This window comes from Oncorhynchus clarkii, chromosome 31 (assembly GCF_045791955.1).
Source record: "Oncorhynchus clarkii lewisi isolate Uvic-CL-2024 chromosome 31, UVic_Ocla_1.0, whole genome shotgun sequence".
Classification (NCBI taxonomy): domain Eukaryota; kingdom Metazoa; phylum Chordata; class Actinopteri; order Salmoniformes; family Salmonidae; genus Oncorhynchus; species Oncorhynchus clarkii.
Window position 1 is genome coordinate 11659527 of NC_092177.1, and position 21510 is coordinate 11681036.

General features: G+C 46.2%; 2 protein-coding genes across 7 annotated transcripts in view; one reads left to right on the forward strand and one right to left on the reverse strand.

Moving 5' to 3' along the window:
- Positions 1-1706: 1706 nt before the first annotated feature.
- Positions 1707-11693, reverse strand: LOC139390804 (zinc finger C4H2 domain-containing protein-like). 5 transcript variants are annotated; one of them, XM_071138201.1, is made up of 5 exons: positions 11533-11693; positions 10323-10494; positions 3267-3439; positions 3008-3170; positions 1707-2368 (listed from the first exon to the last, which is right to left on the reverse strand). In XM_071138201.1, the coding sequence occupies exons 1-5, from the start codon at positions 11583-11585 to the stop codon at positions 2255-2257; spliced, it is 675 nt and encodes a 224-aa protein (XP_070994302.1). In that variant the 5' UTR covers positions 11586-11693; the 3' UTR covers positions 1707-2254. The 5 variants fall into 5 exon arrangements, with proteins under 5 accessions (XP_070994302.1, XP_070994301.1, XP_070994305.1 ...); XM_071138200.1 differs by having other exon boundaries at positions 2234-2368; positions 3008-3439; positions 11533-11670; XM_071138204.1 differs by lacking the exon at positions 11533-11693 and adding an exon at positions 9544-9610 and having other exon boundaries at positions 2234-2368; positions 3008-3439.
- Positions 8553-21510, forward strand: part of LOC139390803 (moesin-like) — a 48967-nt gene continuing 36009 nt past the window's right edge. For both annotated transcript variants that reach the window (XM_071138198.1, XM_071138197.1), the window contains exons 1-4: positions 8553-8700; positions 18217-18300; positions 19507-19602; positions 19718-19840. In XM_071138198.1, coding sequence (XP_070994299.1) covers positions 8659-8700; positions 18217-18300; positions 19507-19602; positions 19718-19840 — 345 coding nt within the window. In that variant the 5' untranslated portion in view covers positions 8553-8658. The remainder of the gene's footprint in view (positions 8701-18216; positions 18301-19506; positions 19603-19717; positions 19841-21510) is intronic.

Genomic DNA, 21510 nt, shown 5'->3' on the forward strand with positions numbered 1-21510 from the left:
CAGGGTACAACACACCTCTACAACAGGGTACCACACCTCTACAACAGGGTACCACACCTCTACAACAGGGTACAACACACCTCTACAACAGGGTACAACACACCTCTACAACAGGGTACAACACCACACCTCTACAACAGGGTACCACACCTCTACAACAGGGTACAACACCTCTACAACAGGGTACAACACACCTCTACAACAGGGTACAACACACCTCTACAACAGGGTACCACACCTCTACAACAGGGTACCACACCTCTACAACAGGGTACAACACACCTCTACAACAGGGTACAACACCTCCATAACAGGGTACCACACCTCTATAACAGGGTACAACACCTCTATAACAGGGTACAACACACCTCTACAACAGGGTACAACACCTCTATAACAGGGTACAACACACCTCTATAACAGGGTACAACACCTCTATAACAGGGTACAACACCTCTACAACAGGGTACAACACACCTATAACAGGGTACAACACACCTCTACAACAGGGTACAACACCTCTACAACAGGGTACAACACCTCTACAACAGGGTACAACACCTCTACAACAGGGTACAACACCTCTATAACAGGGTACAACACCTCTACAACTACAACACACCTATAACAGGGTACAACACACCTCTACAACAGGGTACAACACCTCTACAACAGGGTACAACACACCTCTATAACAGGGTACAACACCTCTATAACAGGGTACAACACCTCTACAACAGGGTACAACACACCTATAACAGGGTACAACACACCTCTACAACAGGGTACAACACCTCTACAACAGGGTACAACACACCTCTACAACAGGGTACAACACACCTCTACAACAGGGTACAACACACCTCTACAACAGGGTACAACACACTCTACAACAGGGTACAACAGGGTACAACACCTCTACAACAGGGTACAACACACCTCTAAAACAGGGTACAACACCTCTACAACAGGTTACAACACACACGGTACCGTCCAGACTGCTCATAGTGTTTGTGTTCTTTTCTGTTTTGGTTCTGTAGCTGCTGCATGTTATTATAATCCGTTTCTGTCCTTATGTTCCTGTACACTTAACCGGCTCTCTGAACTGCAAACAATCCCAAGAAGCAGAAGCCCTGTGGGAACAGAATGTCCCTCATTTAGGTAAATCAATCTGTGTTCTGGTGTTGGAGGACGCCGTGGGAGAATCTCATTTACATACTCCTCACGTCTTCTCTACTTGTCTAAATCGATTTGAGGAGAAGGTCAGAGGGGATGGACCTCTGGCTTTCTCATCCAATGGGCTTTGAGGAGGCAAGGAGAGAGGATGCCAGGAGTATGTAAATTAGATTCTCCCAGTGTGCAATTTGGGTGAGCTGCTGAGGAGCCTCCACAAGACCTCTGACCCCTAGCAGGCCATAGGGAGTCACAGCAACCTGGGGTTACCTTGGAGACGGAACAGGAATCTGGATGTAACCTGCCAACAGAATGTCAATAAAGAATTACCCTGAAGGCCCAGAATGTTAACCTGACGACTTATTGACGACAGTACAAGAACTGAGCTGAAGGTACCTTCATACTGGCACTATCACCATGCGGACCTATCTGAAATATTCCCCATATAGTGCACTACTTCTGATCAGAGCCCTATGAGTGACCCTATAATATAATGAGATTCATCTTCGTCTAGAAGAAAATACAATTCCAACTGCAGTACAAAACAGCCATTTATTTTGGAATTCTTGTTTTAAAGTTTCACATTACAACACTGTTAAAAGCAAATAAGCATCATGGTTTTCTCAGTCCGTGACCGTCCCTTATGTGTTCAGTAAACATTAGAACAACTTCCTGGGTTATACACTGCAACAATAAAACCCACTTTCATATCATCACAAACAGTTACAACACAGTCATTATAGCTCAGCCATGGAAAGTGTTCATGCAATGTAAACATACTAAATACAGAGTAACAAGTACATTCAGTCAGGTTTACATTTATAATGCCTGAACCAATCACAACATGGGTACAGCTACAGTATAATGGTTTGTATTATTGCATATAACATGGTTACGGTCTATTAAACCTTAACCAATTACATTTCAACACTTTAGCACCATTAAAAAACACTTAGGATAATGAAGTTAATACTAAATGCAGGTTCCATGGCTTGGAGAAGGTTATGAATATATGTTTTACTGAAATGTAGCAAGATGAGGTGTGTGTGTGTGTGTGTGTGTGTGTGTGTCTACTGTGTGTCTACTCGTCAGGCTTCCTCTTGGGTTTCTTGGGGTTGCGGGAGCGACTCTTGGCCTTACACAGTGGACAGATGGGAGCGTTACGATGGATCTGTTGGTGGCATGACAGACAGGCCTGGAGAGAGGACAGAGATGTTATAGTGTGTCATTGCTATGTCCATACAGAAGTCAGTAGTGTCATTATTGTGTAGGTACAGACGGGGGTGGAGGGTGTGTACCTACATAGGAGGGTGTGTACCTACATAGGAGGGTGTGTACCTTCATAGGGGGGTGTGTACCTTCTTAGGGGGGTGTGTACCGTCATAGGGGGGTGTGTACCTACATAGGGGGGTGTGTACCTACATAGGAGGGTGTGTACCTACATAGGAGGGTGTGTACCTACATAGGAGGGTGTGTACCTACATAGGAGGGTGTGTACCTACATAGGAGGGTGTGTACCTACATAGGAGGGTGTGTACCTTCATAGGGGGGTGTGTACCTACATAGGAGGGTATGTACCTACATAGGAGGGTATGTACCTACATAGGAGGGTGTGTACCTACATAGGAGGGTGTGTACTGTGGACCTTCATAGGAGGGTGTGTACTATGGACCTTCATAAGAGGGTGTGTACTATGGACCTTCATAGGAGGGTGTGTATTGTGTACCTTCATGGGAGGGTGTGTATTGTGTACCTTCATGGGAGGGTGTGTATTGTGTACCTTCATGGGAGGGTGTGTATTGTGTACCTTCATGGGAGGGTGTGTATTGTGTACCTTCATGGGAGGGGGCTGTTGTCTGAAAGTGGCAGTCTGGCGGGCGTCTTGTTTCCGGGAGACCTGGAGTTGTTGGGCTGCAGCAGCCGCTGCTGCAAGGGATTCTGGGATTGTGGGCTCATGAGGCTCCTTCTGCCACTCAGCCTTCTGTTTCTCAAAGTAACTATGGCAACAGATAGAAGATAGCACAGAGAACAAGTTGATGTGTGTGTGAGGGCCTGTGCGACCGTGTGTGTGTGTGTGTAGTATGTGTACTGACTCCAGAGAGAGTTTATCCTCCTCTTCGTTGAGGTTGGGCAGTCTGTGAAGGCCCAGGGTCATCCTCAGGGCGTCTACATGTTCCTTCAGGGGTTTGTAGTCATCATGGAGCCTCCGCGTCGTCTCCAGCAGCTTGTTCAGGTCGTTCTCTGACTGCTTTATAGTGCTCTCCATCTGGGGAGGAGAAGGAGAGAGGTGGAAGGGGAGAGGAGAAGGAGAGAATGGGAGAGAGAAGGAAGAAGGAGAGAATGGGGGAGAGAAGGAAGAAGGAGAGAATGGGGGAGAGAAGGAAGAAGGAGAGAATGGGGGCGAGAAGGAAGAAGGAGAGAATGGGGGAGAGAAGGAAGAAGGAGAGAATGGGGGAGAGAAGGAAGAAGGAGAGGAGAAGGAGAGAGATGGAAGGGGAGAGGAGAAGGAGAGAATGGGGGAGAGAAGGAAGAAGGAGAGGAGAAGGAGGGAGGAGAAGGGGAGAGAGAGGAGAAAGAACCTTAAATAGTTTGTTATTTTTCTGTAAATCTCAACCCCATTTCAGCCTTTGCCCAATTCCTTCACATTTTCCAAAAATGCTTTCAGGTGAGAAGTTGTGGGTGAGGGAGTTGTTCATGAATATTGGGATTGGGTAAATGTAGTTGTACCTGACCCCAACACTTTCTCATTAGTAATTGCCAGAAGTCCACTGAAGCAATCTGAGAATAAAATGTTGTGCATTGTGAGCAAACACAACTCTGGACAGTTATCTGACATCTATTACCAAACACAACTCTGGACAGTTATCTGACATCTATTACCAAACACAACTCTGGACAGTTATCTGACATCTATTACCAAACACAACTCTGGACAGTTATCTGACATCTATTACCAAACACAACTCTGGACAGTTATCTGACATCTATTACCAAACACAACTCTGGACAGTTATCTGACATCTATTACCAAACACAACTCTGGACAGTTATCTGACATCTATTACCAAACACAACTCTGGACAGGTGCAGAGTTCCTGACATCTAGTACCACTTACAGTGTAAATTTGAATTCCCCATTGGGTGAAAAATAAGTAATTGAAATGTGGACTCACATTTATTGTGGTGTTGGGGAGAAAAGTGCATCATCTTGAAAATGAAGATTAGAGGCTCAATTCAATCAAACCCGCATTGTGGTATTTACCCATTAGCGCTTTTTCCAATGGTCAAATGAACTCACAAATTGGTTTTGAGTACTGTATAAAATCCTAAAACTACTACCAGGGTGACCCCTCTCACAGGTAGGCTTTCATTTTTCAGAATTGGAAGTGTGTGGGCATGGGATGACTATTGTAAATAACAACAAATCTGCCCCATGTGAGATTACTGCTCACAACCATTGAACTATGAGCCACCTGTTTTAGCAGACTGCAACGCCAATCAGCCGTAGCAGTTGGGGAAAAATACAATGAGTTGATTTGACCACCATTGTCATCTATTTCTTGTTACGATGGCTGTAGCTATGAATATTAACGTGATTTTCAGAACTTACAGTGGCAAGAGAAAGTTTGTGAACCCTTTGGAAATACCTGAATTTCTGCATAAATTGGTAATAAAATTGTATCTGATCTTTATCTAGGTCACAACAACAGACAAACACAGTAACACAAACAATTACATGTTTTCATGTTTTTATTGAACACACTGTGTACAAGTACAGGGTGGAAAAACTATGTGCACCTTTTGATTTAATAACTGGTTTGGCAGCAATAACCTCAAACAAATGTTTTCTGTAGTTGTGGATCAGACCTGCACAACGGTCAGGAGGGATTTTGGACCATTCCTCCTGTCTTGTCTTTACTATCATTCACTGAAGACTTATAGTTTTTAATAAGGAGATTCGCTGTAATTAGTTATTACGCAATCAACTGATTAATCGCGTAACTAATTAACTAGGAAGTTGGGGAACCAAGGAAAAATATTCAGATTACAAAGTTATCATTTCCTAAAATAACTTTTCAGATATTTTATCTGATCATTTAGTCTTCGAATTAATGAATTATTTACTTTACCTCACGTTACTCTCATTCCAAACGTCGTAAATTGTTGGCTATCTGCACAAACCCAGTCTTCACTATGTTGAGAGAAACATGGTCTGCAACCTTTAGCCATCTCGTAATTGAGGTAAGCCCGGTCTGCTGATCGAAAATTCGAGTGGGGTTTTATTCGGAAGGGCCGAAGAGGGCTGTCCCAGGATGTCTGGCCCTAACTGGGCTCCGGGCCAGTCCAGGATGTCTGACCCTAACTGGGCTCAGGGCCGGTCCAGGATGTCTGACCCTAACTGGGCTCAGGGGCGGTCCAGGATGTCTGACCCTAACTGGGCTCAGGGGCGGTCCAGGATGTCTGACCCTAACTGGGCTCAGGGCCGGTCCAGGATGTCTGACCCTAACTGGGCTCAGGGGCGGTCCAGGATGTCTGACCCTAACTGGGCTCAGGGCTGTCCCAGGATGTCTGACCCTAACTGGGCTCAGGGGCTGTCCCAGGATGTCTGGCCCTAACTGGGCTCAGGGCCGGTCCAGGATGTCTGACCCTAACTGGGCTCAGGGCCGGTCCAGGATGTCTGACCCTAACTGGGCTCAGGGCCGGTCCAGGATGTCTGACCCTAACTGGGCTCAGGGGCTGTCCCAGGATGTCTGGCCCTAACTGGGCTCAGGGCCGGTCCAGGATGTCTGACCCTAACTGGGCTCAGGGCCGGTCCAGGATGTCTGACCCTAACTGGGTTCAGGGGCGGTCCAGGATGTCTGACCCTAACTGGGCTCAGGGCTGTCCCAGGATGTCTGACCCTAACTGGGCTCAGGGGCTGTCCCAGGATGTCTAGCCCTAACTGGGCTCAGGGCCGGTCCAGGATGTCTGACCCTAACTGGGCTCAGGGCCGGTCCAGGATGTCTGACCCTAACTGGGCTCAGGGCCGGTCCAGGATGTCTGACCCTAACTGGGCTCAGGGGCGGTCCAGGATGTCTGACCCTAACTGGGCTCAGGGCTGTCCCAGGATGTCTGACCCTAACTGGGCTCAGGGCCGGTCCAGGATGTCTGACCCTAACTGGGTTCAGGGGCGGTCCAGGATGTCTGACCCTAACTGGGCTCAGGGCTGTCCCAGGATGTCTGACCCTAACTGGGCTCAGGGGCTGTCCCAGGATGTCTAGCCCTAACTGGGCTCAGGGCCGGTCCAGGATGTCTGACCCTAACTGGGCTCAGGGCCGGTCCAGGATGTCTGACCCTAACTGGGCTCAGGGGCGGTCCAGGATGTCTGACCCTAACTGGGCTCAGGGGCGGTCCAGGATGTCTGACCCTAACTGGGCTCAGGGCTGTCCCAGGATGTCTGACCCTAACTGGGCTCAGGGCTGTCCCAGGATGTCTGACCCTAACTGGGCTCAGGGCTGTCCCAGGATGTCTGACCCTAACTGGGCTCAGGGCTGTCCCAGGATGTCTGACCCTAACTGGGCTCAGGGCTGTCCCAGGATGTCTGACCCTAACTGGGCTCAGGGCTGTCCCAGGATGTCTGGCCCTAACTGGGCTCAGGGCTGTCCCAGGATGTCTGACCCTAACTGGGCTCAGGGGCTGTCCCAGGATGTCTGGCCCTAACTGGGCTCAGGGGCGGTCCAGGATGTCTGACCCTAACTGGGCTCAGGGGCGGTCCAGGATGTCTGACCCTAACTGGGCTCAGGGGCGGTCCAGGATGTCTGACCCTAACTGGGCTCAGGGGCGGTCCCAGGATGTCTGGCCCTAACTGGGCTCAGGGGCGGTCCCAGGATGTCTGGCCCTAACTGGGCTCAGGGGCGGTCCAGGATGTCTGGCCCTAACTGGGCTCAGGGGCTGTCCCAGGATATCTGACCCTAACTGGGCTCAGGGGCGGTCCAGGAGGCCTGACCCTAACTGGGCTCATGGGCTGTCCCAGGATGTCTGACCCTAACTGGGCTCAGGGGCTGTCCCAGGATGTCTGGCCCTAACTGGGCTCAGGGGCTGTCCCAGGATGTCTGGCCCTAACTGGGCTCAGGGGCGGTCCAGGATGTCTGACCCTAACTGGGCTCAGGGCCGGTCCAGGATGTCTGACCCTAACTGGGCTCAGGGCCGGTCCAGGATGTCTGACCCTAACTGGGCTCAGGGGCGGTCCAGGATGTCTGACCCTGACTGGGCTCAGGGGCGGTCCAGGATGTCTGGCCCTAACTGGGCTCAGGGGCTGTCCCAGGATGTCTGACCCTAACTGTGCTCAGGGGCTGTCCCAGGATGTCTGACCCTAACTGGGCTCAGGGGCGGTCCAGGATGTCTGACCCTAACTGGGCTCAGGGGCGGTCCAGGATGTCTGACCCTAACTGGGCTCAGGGGCGGTCCAGGATGTCTGGCCCTAACTGGGCTCTGGGCTGTCCCAGGATGTCTGACCCTAACTGGGCTCAGGGGCGGTCCAGGATGTCTGACCCTAACTGGGCTCAGGGCCGGTCCAGGATGTCTGACCCTTACTGGGCTCAGGGCCGGTCCAGGATGTCTGACCCTAACTGGGCTCAGGGGCGGTCCAGGATGTCTGACCCTAACTGGGCTCAGGGCCGGTCCAGGAGGCCTGACCCTAACTGGGCTCAGGGCCGGTCCAGGAGGCCTGACCCTAACTGGGCTCAGGGCCGGTCCAGGATGTCTGACCCTAACTGGGCTCAGGGCCGGTCCAGGATGTCTGACCCTAACTGGGCTCTGGGCCGGTCCAGGATGTCTGACCCTAACTGGGCTCTGGGCGGTCCTCTGATTTAGTTCAAATCAAAAGGGAATTGTATTTTTCTTCATTAAACAGTCCACAATCATATTACACCATTATACAAACAGTATCATACTCACTCATTCATCCTATACAACAATTAGATGTAAACCTCATATCTGAGGCTATTATATAAACAGTATCATCCTCACTCACAGTATCACACTCAGGACTCTGACTGGGCCACTCCAGAAGGCGTATTTTCTTCTGTTGAAGCCATTCTGTTGTTGATTTACTTCTGTGTTTTGGCTCTTTGTCCTGTTGCATCACCCAACTTCTGTTGAGCTTCAACTGGTGGACAGTTAGCCTTTCATTCTCCTGCCACAGCATCTCAATAGGGTTGAGGTCAGGACTCTGACTGGGCCACTCCAGAAGGCGTATTTTCTTCTGTTGAAGCCATTCTGTTGTTGATTTACTTCTGTGTTTTGGCTCTTTGTCCTGTTGCATCACCCAACTTCTGCAAACAACTCAACTGTAGGTTCATCTGTCCACAGAATATTTAGCCAGTAGCGCTGTGGAACATCCAGGTGCTATTTTGCAAACTTCAGATGTGCAGCAATGGTTTTTTTGAACAGCTGTTTGCTTCTTCTGTGATGTCCTCCCATGAAACCATTCTTGTTTAGTGTTTTATGTATTGTAGACTCGTCAACAGAGATGTTCCAGAGATTTCTGTAAGTCTTTAGCTGATACGCTAAGATTCTTCTTAATCTCATTGAGCATTCTGCGCTGTGCTCTTGCAGTCATCTTTGCAGGACGGCCACTTTGTTCTACCGTGGACTGAATAACATCAAGGCTTCTAGAGATACTTTTGTAACCCTTTCCAGCTTTATGCAAGTCAACAATTCTTAATCTTGGGTCTTCTGAGATTTATTTTGTTCGAGGTATGGTTCACATCAGGCAATGCTTCTTGTGAACAGCAAACTCAAATTTAGTGTGTGAGTGTTTTTTATAGGGCAGGGCAGCTCTAACCAACATCTCCAATCTTGTCTCATTGATTGGACTCCAGGTTAAATGGACCCCTGACTCCAATTAGCTTTTGGAGAAGTCATTAGCCTAGGGGTTCATATATTTTTTCCAACCTACACTGTGATTATTTAAATTATGTATTCAATGTAGATAAGAAAAATACAATAATTTGTGTGTTACTAGGTTAATCCCTCTATGTTTGTCTATTGTTGTGACTAAAATGAAGACCAGATCAAATGTGATGACCATTTGATGCAGAAATCCAACTAATTCCAAAGGGTTCACATACTTTTCTTCTTGGCTCTGTATATCATTTTTTCCTTCTTCATAAAAGCACATAGATGCGTATGAAATGGTCAACAAAAACGTAGAATTTGTTCATATGCGGAAATGTGCCTTTACTGCCCTTTGAGGAAGCATCACGCTAAATATACTGGCACACTCCACTTACCAAGACCATTACCAAATAAGGCACACTGTCACCTGCTTTTATAGTAAGCCTCGAGGTGGTACCACCCAGCACATCTAGAAGGGAGTGTATTTCATACCGAACCCCTCCCTTGAGATGTGGTCAAGGTGCCTCTACGTCACGATTCCAGTGGTAGAATTGAAACGCTAGGGGTGAAAACAAACTATATTTACTACAAAAATACCAAAATACACTGAGTGTACAAAACATTATGAACATTACGCTCCTTCCATGACACAGACCAGGTGAATCCAGGTCAAAGCTATGATCCCTTATTGATGTCACTTGTTAAATCCACTTCAGTCAGTGTAGATGAAGGGGAGGAGACAGGTTAAAGAAGGATTTTAAGCCTTGAGACAACTGAGACATGGATTGTGAATGTGTGCCATTCAAAGGGTTAGACAAAAGATTGAAATGCCTTTGAAAGGGGTATGGTAGTCAAGAACTGCAATGCTGCTGGGTTTTTCACAATCAACAGTTTCCCATGTGTATCAAGAATAGTCCACCACCCAGAGGACAACCAGCCAACTTGACACAACTGTGGGAAGCATTGGAGTCAACATGGGCCAGCATCCCTGTGGAACGCTTTTGACACTTAAAGTCCATGCCAGAAAATGTAAGGCTGTTCTGAGGGCAAAAGTGTGGCGGGGTGCAACTCAACATTAGGAAGGTGTTCTTAATGTTTTGTTCACCCAGGGTATATAACTATTGCAATCAACTTAAAAAAGTTTCACTATAACTAAGCCTAACACATCTGGTTTTCCATGAAAAAACCCCAGATCAAATAGTGAAATAGTGGTTTCTGCCTCTTCCTCTCACACACACTCTCTCTCTCTGTCTCTCTCTCTCTCTACCCACCACATTGATATCAGCGTGTATAAGTCGTAGCTCCTCTACATGGGCCATCTTCTCCTGCATTAGGAGGTCCATCTCCTGTTTGTATTCCTTCAGATGTTTCTCCTCAGACTCTAGGGACTCAAACTCTGACTTCAGACGAGACTTGATCTTCTGCATCTGTACCGTCTTATTCCTGAAATGACAGAAAACACAGTTTAACCAACGCATTACCAGTTAGTTATCACTGTAAAACAGTAGTTACCAACAATACACAGTAGTTATCACTGTAAAACAGTAGTTACCAACAATACACAGTAGTTATTACCAATGCATTACTAGTTAATTATCACTGTAAAACAGTAGTTACCAACAATACACAGTAGTTATCACCAATGCACTAGTTACCAATTACACAACATTAGGTAGTTACATACCACTGGGCTATTTACTAATGCACTTATTTTGATTACAGGGAAGAAGGCACAGAGACAACGTTCTGTCAGTTCAACTTCCTGTCACTCAATCATGCTTAATAAGAAACCAATTGCCCTAAGGTATCTTCTATTGTTTCTGCATTATTTAACCTGGTTAGTCTCTTCAGATAGATATACATTTTTCAAGAGATCTGTTTTCTGTTGCAATCGATTAGTTTATTGTGAAATAAGGAGAGATACTATTTGTCATGGGAATAAGTAATAGAATGCATGCAGAGCCGACATAAAGGTGGACGTGCACCATATGACATTGTTATAACTGGTGTAACTATACTTTTTTTCTACTGATGTTACTGACGCGAAGCTATACAGCGGCACATCTGTTCAACAATGTGTACATTTGTAACTGGTTCCAACAGAATGAACCATGGTTAGCCAATTAACAACCTGGCTAATGACAAAAAGCTAGCTAGCTAAGATGCCAGATAGCCGCTAATCTGGCAAAGCACTTCGCATCTGGATTTTTGTTGATGCAAACAGCTGGATTGATTTATATATAATGCACAGCTAGCAAGCTATTCTGTAACATGTTTTTTTGAAGTTCCTCCGCTTGCTAACCTTGCTCGAGGTTATGTCGACACATATAGCTAGCTTCCTCGCACAATAACAAAGCCAAGACGCTAATATCAGCTGGCGAGACAATTCGTCTCCCTGATCTTTTCCTGGGCCATCCAGCTACATTTACCAGATGTGGTTTCTTTGAAGAAGAATATATATACTTTATTTTTTATTTTTACCGTATTTCCATAATGTTTTCTAGTTTGCACATTATGTCTTGTTCGTCCCCCATGGTTTTGTCTTTAGACTGATAAATTAGATCTTAAAGGAAGGCCAGGGTGGTCTGCCGACCAGCTAATCAAAACAATACCGTCAGCTGTAACAGTCGCTGGGAAGCACCACGCATGCGCGGAGAAACAGTGGCTAAGTGTATTGTACTTCAGTAACCCCAGCTGGAAACTGTTACATTGTTTCAGACAGACACTGTCTGATAAAAAACGGTTACATTGTTGTTCTAGCCTTTTAATAGAATGCTCTTTATGATGGTGTAAACTGTCTAAACTCTACATTACTCATAAAGGTGCTTATATATATTATATTTTTTACAAAATAACAACTACATGTTGTAAAGGATCGGACTCTTTTTTTCAATTTTCGCCTAAAATACATACCCAAATCTAACTGCCTGTAGCTCAGGACCTGAAGCAAGCATGTGCATTTTCTTGATATTATTTGAAAGGAAACACTTTGAAGTTTGTGGAAAAGTGAAATTAGATCTGGTAAAATATGGTAAAAGATAATGCAATGACAAAAACATTCGTTTTCCCCCAAAATAATCTCCATCTTTAAAATGCGAGAGAAAGGCCATTATATATGTCACGACTTCTGCCGAAGTCGTTGCCTCTCGGGCGGTGCTCAGCGGTCGACGTCACCGGTCTTCTAGCCATCATTGATCCATTTTTCATTTTCCATTGGTTTTGTCTTGTCTTCCCACACACCTGTTTTCAATCCCATTCATTACCTGTTGTGTATTTAACCCTCTGTCTCCCCTCATGTCTTTGTCAGAGATTGTATATTGTCAGTGTTGTGTTTATTGTATAGGTGAGCGACGGGTCCTCGTACCCATGTTTGTTTATATTCTATTCGTATTAGTGTTATGGAGCATGTTAAGTGGACATTCATTAAAAGACTCCATTTTACACTCCGTTTGACTCTCCTGCGCCTGACTTCCTGACTGACTTTACAATATAATTTAGGAGTCTAGGCGCAATTTAGATTTTGGCCACTAGATGGCAGCAGTGTATGTGCAAAGTTTTAGACTGATCCGATGAACCATCCAATGAATCACAGCATTACTGTTCAAAATGTTGTATCAAGTCTGCCCAAATGTGCCGAATTGGTAAATTGATACATTTTCAAGTACGTAACTATAGAGAACATACATTTTTTATAGTTTACACACTCCCAGGAATGTCAGAAATGATGGATAATTAGCTTCCATATGGAAAAGACACTACCCTTCACACATCTAGAGACACAGCAGGGGTTCAAACTGTAGAACCCAGTTCCTACATTTGAATATGAAAATGGATTTTATCAGACAAAAAACTATGCTACATTTTTATCTCTGCGACCCTCAGGATGACAAATCAGAGCAAGATTACTGAAGTACCTTATTTTACCTTCAGATGGGAATGTATCGAACCAGTTACTGTGATAAAAGTTTTTGTTGTTGTGCACTCTCCTCAAACAATAGCATGTCATTTTTTCACTAATAGCTACCGTAAATTGGACAGTGCAGTTAGATTAACAAGAATTTAAGCTTTCTGCCCCTATGTCCTGGGGAAATGTTCTTGTTACTTACAGCGTCATGCAAATTACATTAGCTCTAGTTAGTTCAACCGATCCTGTAGAGTTAAACAAATAATGAGAGACATATAGTTGAAGTCAGAAGGTTACGTACACCTTAGCGAAATACATTTAAACTCAGTTTTTCACAATTCCTGACATTTAATCCTAGTAAAAATTCCATGTTCTAAATCAGGATCACCATTTTATTTTAAGAATGTGAAATGTCAGAATAATAGTAGAGAGAATGATTTATTTCAGCTTTTATTTCTTTCATCACATTCCCAGTGGGTCAGAAGTGTCACATCTGCTTCTGCCACACACCCTAGTGGATCCGGTGTCTCCTTGACCTGCAGCCACTCCTCCAGTACACTCTCTCTCTCCCCCTCCCTTTCTGTTTGTTTGTAATTGTGTTGTTGGAGACAGGTGTGCTGGAGTCAGAGCGGATCCTCACCAGCTGCAACCCATTCCATAATCAAGACCTCTACAAATACTCAGTCCTGCCACTTCCACTCTGCCAGATCGTAATCTCTGCTCAGTCAGTTTATGATTCTAGCTATTTGTGATTATTCAAGATCCTGTTACCCTGCTGCGTCTGTTTCCCTGCTTGACGCTGTTTATCCTCTCCTCTGTTTATCCTGCTCTGACTGGTACCAGTCTCCTGTTCCACATCTCACCACCCTGCTACCCTGTTCTGGATTCACCACACCACCACTCCATTGGATTCCTCTCCGTACCTGTTTACCCTGTTCCAACCCAGCTCACTTCAACCTCAGCCTCCACATCTAGTTTCCTACCACTCATCTGAGCTTCCCCGGATCTGCACTCCATATCTCCTGCTTCTTCGAAAAGAAAGCACAGGGGCGGAGTTTCGGTGGCGTACCTGAGCGCTGTGAGAGCACGGCTCCAATCCCAGCCTCGGACGCGTCCACCTCCACTATGAATGCCAAAGAGGGTTCCGGGTGGGCCAGCACGGGAGCCGAGGTAAACAGAGCTCTTAGGTGCCCAAAAGCCCTGTCCGCCTCAGCCGACCACTGCAACCGTACAGGACCCCCCTTCAGCAGTGAGGTAATGGGAGCAGCAACCTGGCCAAAACCCCGGATAAATCTCTCCGGTAGTAATTGGAAAACCCTAAAAGGCGCTGCACCTCCTTTACCGTGGTGGGAGTCGGACAATTACGCACGGCTGCAATGCAGTCGCTCTCCATCTCCACCCCTGATGAGGAAATGCGATACCCATGGAAGGAGACAGCCTGCTGAAAGAACAGGCATTTCTCAGCCTTGACATACAGGTCATGCTCCAACAGTCGTCCAAGTACCTTGTGCACCAAGGACACATGCTCGGCGCGTGTAGCGGAGTAAATCAGAATGTCATTGATATACACCACTACACCCTGCCCGTGCAGGTCCCTGAAAATCTTGTCTACAAAGGATTGGAAAACTGATGGAGCATTCATCAACCCGTACGGCATGACGAGGTACTCATAATGCCCTGTCTTCCACTCGTCTCACTCCCGGATAGGCACCAGGTTATACGCACTCATCAGATTCAGTTTTGTGAAGAAGCGCGCCCCAGGCATTGACTCAATCGCCGTGGCGCTAAGAGGTAACTGTACCTCACCGTGATTTGATCGAGACACGGGTGTAAACCTCCATCCTTCTTCTTCACAAAAAATAAACTTGAGGGGGCGGGTGAAATAGAGGGCCGAATGTAACCCTGACGCAGGTATTCAGAGACATATGTCTCCATAGCCGCTGTCTCCGCTTGTGACAGGGGATACACATGACTCCTGGGAAGCGCAGCGTCTGCCAGGAGATTTATTGCACAATCCCCCCCATCGATGAGGTGGTAATTGAGTCGCTTTCTTTTTACAGAAGGCGAGAGCCAAATCGCCATATTCTGGGGGGATGTGCACGGTGGAGACCTGGTCTGGACTTTCCACCGTGGTAGCACCAACGGCAACCCCTACACACCTCCCTGAGCACTCTCGTGACCACCCCGTGAGAGACAGGGAAACAAACAGGCACAAACAGGTGATCAACAGAGGACTCTGGATGAGTGTGGTGCGAACTCACCTGGGGTGACGCCAGAGTGCCCTGCCTGTTGCCTCGACTCCCAGAGGAACCAACACGGCACCGACCAGCAGTGTGTCCTCTGAGGCCACAGATGGCGCACGTAATGGCTCCTCCTCCAGTCTCCCTATGAGCAGCCCTTCCTAACTCCATGGGCACCGGAGAGGGAGTGTCGGAAGATGGCACCGACAGAGCCCCCTCTGGACGTTTTCGGGTGACCAGCGGGTTATCCAACCGGATGGACAAATCCACCAGTTGGTCAAAGGAGATGGTGGCATCCCTGCAGGCCAGCTCACGTCAGACGTCCTCTCGTAGGCTGCATCGATAGTGGTCGTTCTGGCCTGCTCCGGGGGTCAAGGTCCGGAATTCCAGGGCGAATTCCTTGGTGCTCCTCGTCCCCTGCCTCAAATGGAAGAGCCTCTCCCTCGCCGCTCTACCCTCAGGTGAATGGTTGAAGACGGCCCGGAAGCGACGGGTGAACTCCTCGAAGTGGTCCTTCACTCCACACAGAGTTTTCCCACTCCAGCGCTCTTCCCGTGAGGCAGGAGACGAGGGCAGCCACTCTCTCCCTTCCCGAGGGAGCTGGGTGCACAGTGGTCAGGTAGAGGTCCAGTTGTAACAAGAATCCCTGGCACTGTACTGCTGTTCCATCATACTCCCTGGGAAGGGAGAGACGCATCCCACTTCGACTGGCTCCGGCCTGGGACTGGTAGAGGTAACCCCGGTTGTGCTGGTCGAGGCACTGGAGAGACTCCCTGTCTCTCCCAGCGGTCCATGGTTTGAACAGCGCGATCCATCATGGCACCAAGTTGATTTAACATTGACGAATGTTCCTGGACGCGCTCCTCGACTCCTCTCACCAGGGTACCTGCTCCTGCTGACTCTATGGTTCGGTGTGTAATTCTGTTAAGAGTGTGTAGCGGAGGCGTAGTCAGGTGCAGGAGAGTGTAGCAAACAGGCGCCCTTTAATTCGGTTCCAAATTGACAGCACAATAAAAGTGCCAAAACCACGGAAATAACAAAAGTAGTGCGCATGACAAACCACATAACAATAAACAATTACACACATGTGATTGATGGGAAACAGAGGGCTAAATAAATGTAGATTGATTAGGGAATGAAAACCAGGTGTGTATGGGACAAGACAAAACAAATGGACACATGAAAAATGGAGCGGCAATGGCTAGAAATCCGGGGACATCGATCGCCGAAACGCCGCCCGAACAAGGACTAACCGACTTGCCAAAACTATAGTTTGTTAACAAGAAATTTGTGGAGTGGTTGAAAAACGAGTTTTAATGACTCCAACCTAAGTGTATGTAAACTTCCGACTTCAACTGTACATAGAACTAGGAAAAAATGCTAAACCCAAAGTGTTGGGTTTAGTAAGTGCTTTTACCTTGGCTAGTGGCAATGTGGTCTAATGTTAAGGCAGTATATTATCAACATTGTCTTATCGTATATCTCATTCGAAATGATTGTATTCTAAAAGTGGATGTAAAATCAGTGTCTTGGGTGCTATTTTGCGGTGGGCCTGTGAGGGTCAAGTGTTAGTACACCGCCCTAATCCACCTTGAGTTAGATTCCTGGGCTGCCATTGGATTATTCCTGAGAACACAACAATGGATTTTTTTAATTCAACATAATCCCAGTGAACATTGCAAGCACTTTCATATGACTCTGTGTAGAGGAAGCTAATGCCTAAAGAAGGACCTCTCAGGAACTTAATAACATAGTAGATTAAAGATCTACAAATGTCTTCTGTGAGTATCCATTTATTCTCTTTATCCTACAACATCTGGATTGAAGTTAAGATGTGGCTGTCTGTGTAAGATTAGTGTGAGATTGTGTACATTTAGCATTTGACAGTAAGACAAGGCTAACTTTTTCCCATAGTGACACAGAATAATGGGCTAGAAAAGTTTATTCTAGAATCTGTTCTGGACACAGTGCTTAGTTTCTTGGCTGTTTTTGTTGTTTGATGGATTTGTGATTTTGTGAGTTGTGATTTTCAGCCATTTTAAAGGCTTACCATGTTACTATCCTGAGTTATACCGTGTTTGTTAAAAGTGAAGTGTTTGTTTGTTAACCACTCAAATCAGACACAAATGGTTTTTAGAAGTTTGAGCTTCAACACAACAGTACATCGTTCTGTGTGATACTTGTAGTACAGTGATTTCACTCAATTTTGAAACTCAATATTTTATATCTTAGCTCTTTTGAGTAATATAAACATTTTACTTGTAGAAACATTCCATATTTTTTGTGGTTGAAGTATTCTGGCCAGAGTAGACTGATATGATCAACATTAAACATATGAGAATTGGACTACTTATGGGCCTCCCTAGTTGGCCTGGCCTGCTCTGATCTCTGCTGTTTCGTAACTTTATTCCAGTTTGCTCCATAATCAGTGTTAAAAAACACTTCAGAAACCCTAGCGGTGGTTACCTGGGGTAGATTAGAATTTATTAGAAAAATGTTATTGTCCACACAATGTGGGAACTTTCACTAACATGATTGACATTAAAACAATGACCGCAACAACAGAAACCTACACTACAGTTCTGTGTGGATCATGGGGTCCTAGAATTAACCTTCCCCTGTTCTGAGAATACTCTCAACTCTATTTTGTTCTGAGAATTCTCCCTAAACAATATTTCACGTTTAAAAATACCTTGTGGGCTTCATGTTTTGACTGTAGTCCCCTACGACCTCTTGCGATTGGATGATCCTGCAGGTTGAACAGAAAAATGTAAGAAACATAATTATATTATATTTTTGGGGCCTTTTACCTCACAAAAAACCTAGCACACCATTTTACAATCATAGTAAGAGACATACAATTCGCTTAGCCCCTTAGTACATTGCATGCCTGTCCCCTATTATAAGCCAAACTACCCATTATACCAACCATTACTCTAGCTATGTGTTTTAACAGGCAATTAAGTTCTCTCTCCTCCCATTCATACTCCAGTTTGTGTCTATGTGAATGCCCTCTGGTAGATCAATGTTCGCGTCACCACCATGGACGCTGAGCTGGAGTTCGCCATCCTGCCCAGCACCACTGGCAAACAACTCTTCAACCAGGTACATGGACAGACCGACTGGCGGACAAACCGACTGGCGGACAGACCGACTGGCAGACAGTCAGACTGGCGGACAGACCGACTGGCAGACAGTCAGACTGGCGGACAGACCGACTGGCGGACAGACCGACTGGCAGACTGGCGGGCAGACAGACAGACTGGCGGACACACCGACTGGCGGACAGACAGACTGGCGGACACACCGACTGGCGGACAGACAGACTGGCGGACAGACAGACTGGCGGACAGACAGACTGGCGGACAGACCGACTGGCAGAAAGACAGACAGACAGACTGGCGGAAAGACTGACTGGCGGACAGACAGACAGACTGACTGGCGGACAGACAGACTGGCGGACAGACCGACTGGCGGAAAGACAGACAGACAGACTGGCGGAAAGACAGACTGGCGGAAAGACAGACAGACAGACTGGCGGACAGACAGACTGGCGGACAGACAGACTGGCGGAAAGACTGACTGGTGGAAAGACAGACTGGCGGAAAGACTGACTGGCGGACAGACCGACTGGCGAAAAAGACAGACAGACAGACTGGCGGAAAGACAGACTGGCGGAAAGACAGACAGACAGACTGGCGGACAGACTGACTGGCGGAAAGAAAGACTGGTGGACAGACCGACTGGCGGAAAGACAGACAGACAGACTGGCGGAAAGACTGACTGGCGGAAAGACAGACAGACAGACTGGCGGACAGACAGACTGGCGGAAAGACAGACAGACAGACTGGCGGACAGACTGACTGGCGGAAAGAGAGACAGACAGACTGGCGGACAGACTGACTGGCGGAAAGACAGACAGACAGACTGGCGGACAGACAGACTGGCGGACAGACCGACTGGCGGAAAGACAGACAGACAGACTGGCGGAAAGACTGACTGGCGGACAGACCGACTGGCGGACAGACAGACTGGCGGACAGACCGACTGGCGGACAGACAGACTGGCGGACAGACCGACTGGCGGACAGACCGACTGGCGGACAGACCGACTGGCGGACAGACCGACTGGCGGAAAGACAGACGGACAGACAGACAGACAGACAGACAGACTGGCGGGCAGACAGACAGACAGACTGGCGGGCAGACAGACTGGCGGGCAGACAGACAGACAGACAAGCGGACGGACAGATAGACAGAAAAATCTCTGTTTCCTGCACAACGGACAATCTTTTTCTTCATTGTTGTGTAGATAGTGAAAACCATCGGGCTGAGAGAGACCTGGTTCTTTGGCCTACAGTACCAGGACAGCAAAGGCTTCTCTACCTGGCTCAAACTCAACAAGAGGGTGAGTACATCCTAACTACTCTGCTCAGACAGTAACAACATACAGAACTGTCTCACACACTTCCACGTTCATTCATTCACTTATTTACTCACTCATGTTGTTGCAATGTTCCCAGGTGACAGCTCAGGATGTACGCAGGGAGAACCCTCTGTTGATAAAGTTCAGGGCCAAGTTCTACCCTGAAGACGTAGCTGAGGAACTGATCCAAGAGGCCACGCAACGACTTTTCTTCCTGCAGGTCATACACACAAGCGCACACACACACATGAGCTGGCCAGATACACACACATACTGTACATCAAATCAAGGTTTATGTGTCACGTTCACAGGAAACAACAGGCGTGAACAGGACAGATAAAATGTTTACTTACAAGCTCTTCCTCAACAATGCAATGTTCAATATCAAAGGTAAAGGAATAGAAAATCCAAAATAGGCTCTTATAAAGAGCACTGAGTCAATACTAGGTCACTCTCACTCAGATATCATATTAAAAACTGAGTCAACACTAGGTCACTCTCACTCAGATATCATATTAAAAACTGAGTCAATATTAGGTCACTCTCACTCAGATATCATATTAAAAACTGAGTCAACACTAGGTCACTCTCACTCAGATACCATATTAAAAACTGAGTCAACACTAGGTCACTCTCACTCAGATACCATATTAAAAACTGAGTCAACACTAGGTCACTCTCACTCAGATACCATATTAAAAACTGAGTAAACACTAGGTCACTCTCACTCAGATACCATATTAAAAACTGAGTCAACACTAGGTCACTCTCACTCAGATACCATATTAAAAACTGAGTCAACACTAGGTCACTCTCACTCAGATATCATATTAAAAACTGAGTCAACACTAGGTCACTCTCACTCAGATACCATATTAAAAACTGAGTCAACACTAGGTCACTCTCACTCAGATACCATATTAAAAACTGAGTCAACACTAGGTCACTCTCACTCAGATATCATATTAAAAACTGAGTCAATACTAGGTCACTCTCACTCAGATACCATATTAAAAACTGAGTCAACACTAGGTCACTCTCACTCAGATATCATATTAAAAACTGAGTCAACACTAGGTCACTCTCACTCAGATACCATATTAAAAACTGAGTCAATACTAGGTCACTCTCACTCAGATATCATATTAAAAACTGAGTCAATACTAGGTCACTCTCACTCAGATATCATATTAAAAACGGAGTCAATACTAGATCACTCTCACTCAGATATCATATTAAAAACTGAGTCAATACTAGGTCACTCTCACTCAGATATCATATTAAAAACTGAGTCAATACTCGGTCACTCTCACTCAGATATCATATTAAAAACTGAGTCAATACTAGGTCACTCTCACTCAGATATCATATTAAAAACTGAGTCAACACTTGGTCACTCTCACTCAGATACCATATTAAAAACTGAGTCAATACTAGGTCACTCTCACTCAGATATCATATTAAAAACTGAGTCAACACTAGGTCACTCTCACTCAGATACCATATTAAAAACTGAGTCAACACTAGGTCACTCTCACTCAGATATCATATTAAAAACTGAGTCAATACTAGGTCACTCTCATTTAGATACCATATTAAAAACTGAGTCAATACTAGGTCACTCTCACTCAGATATCATATTAAAAACTGAGTCAACACTAGGTCACTCTCACTCAGATACCATATTAAAAACTGAGTCAATACTAGGTCACTCTCACTCAGATATCATATTAAAAACTGAGTCAACACTAGGTCACTCTCACTCAGATACCATATTAAAAACTGAGTCAACACTAGGTCACTCTCACTCAGATATCATATTAAAAACTGAGTCAATACTAGGTCACTCTCATTTAGATACCATATTAAAAACTGAGTCAATACTAGGTC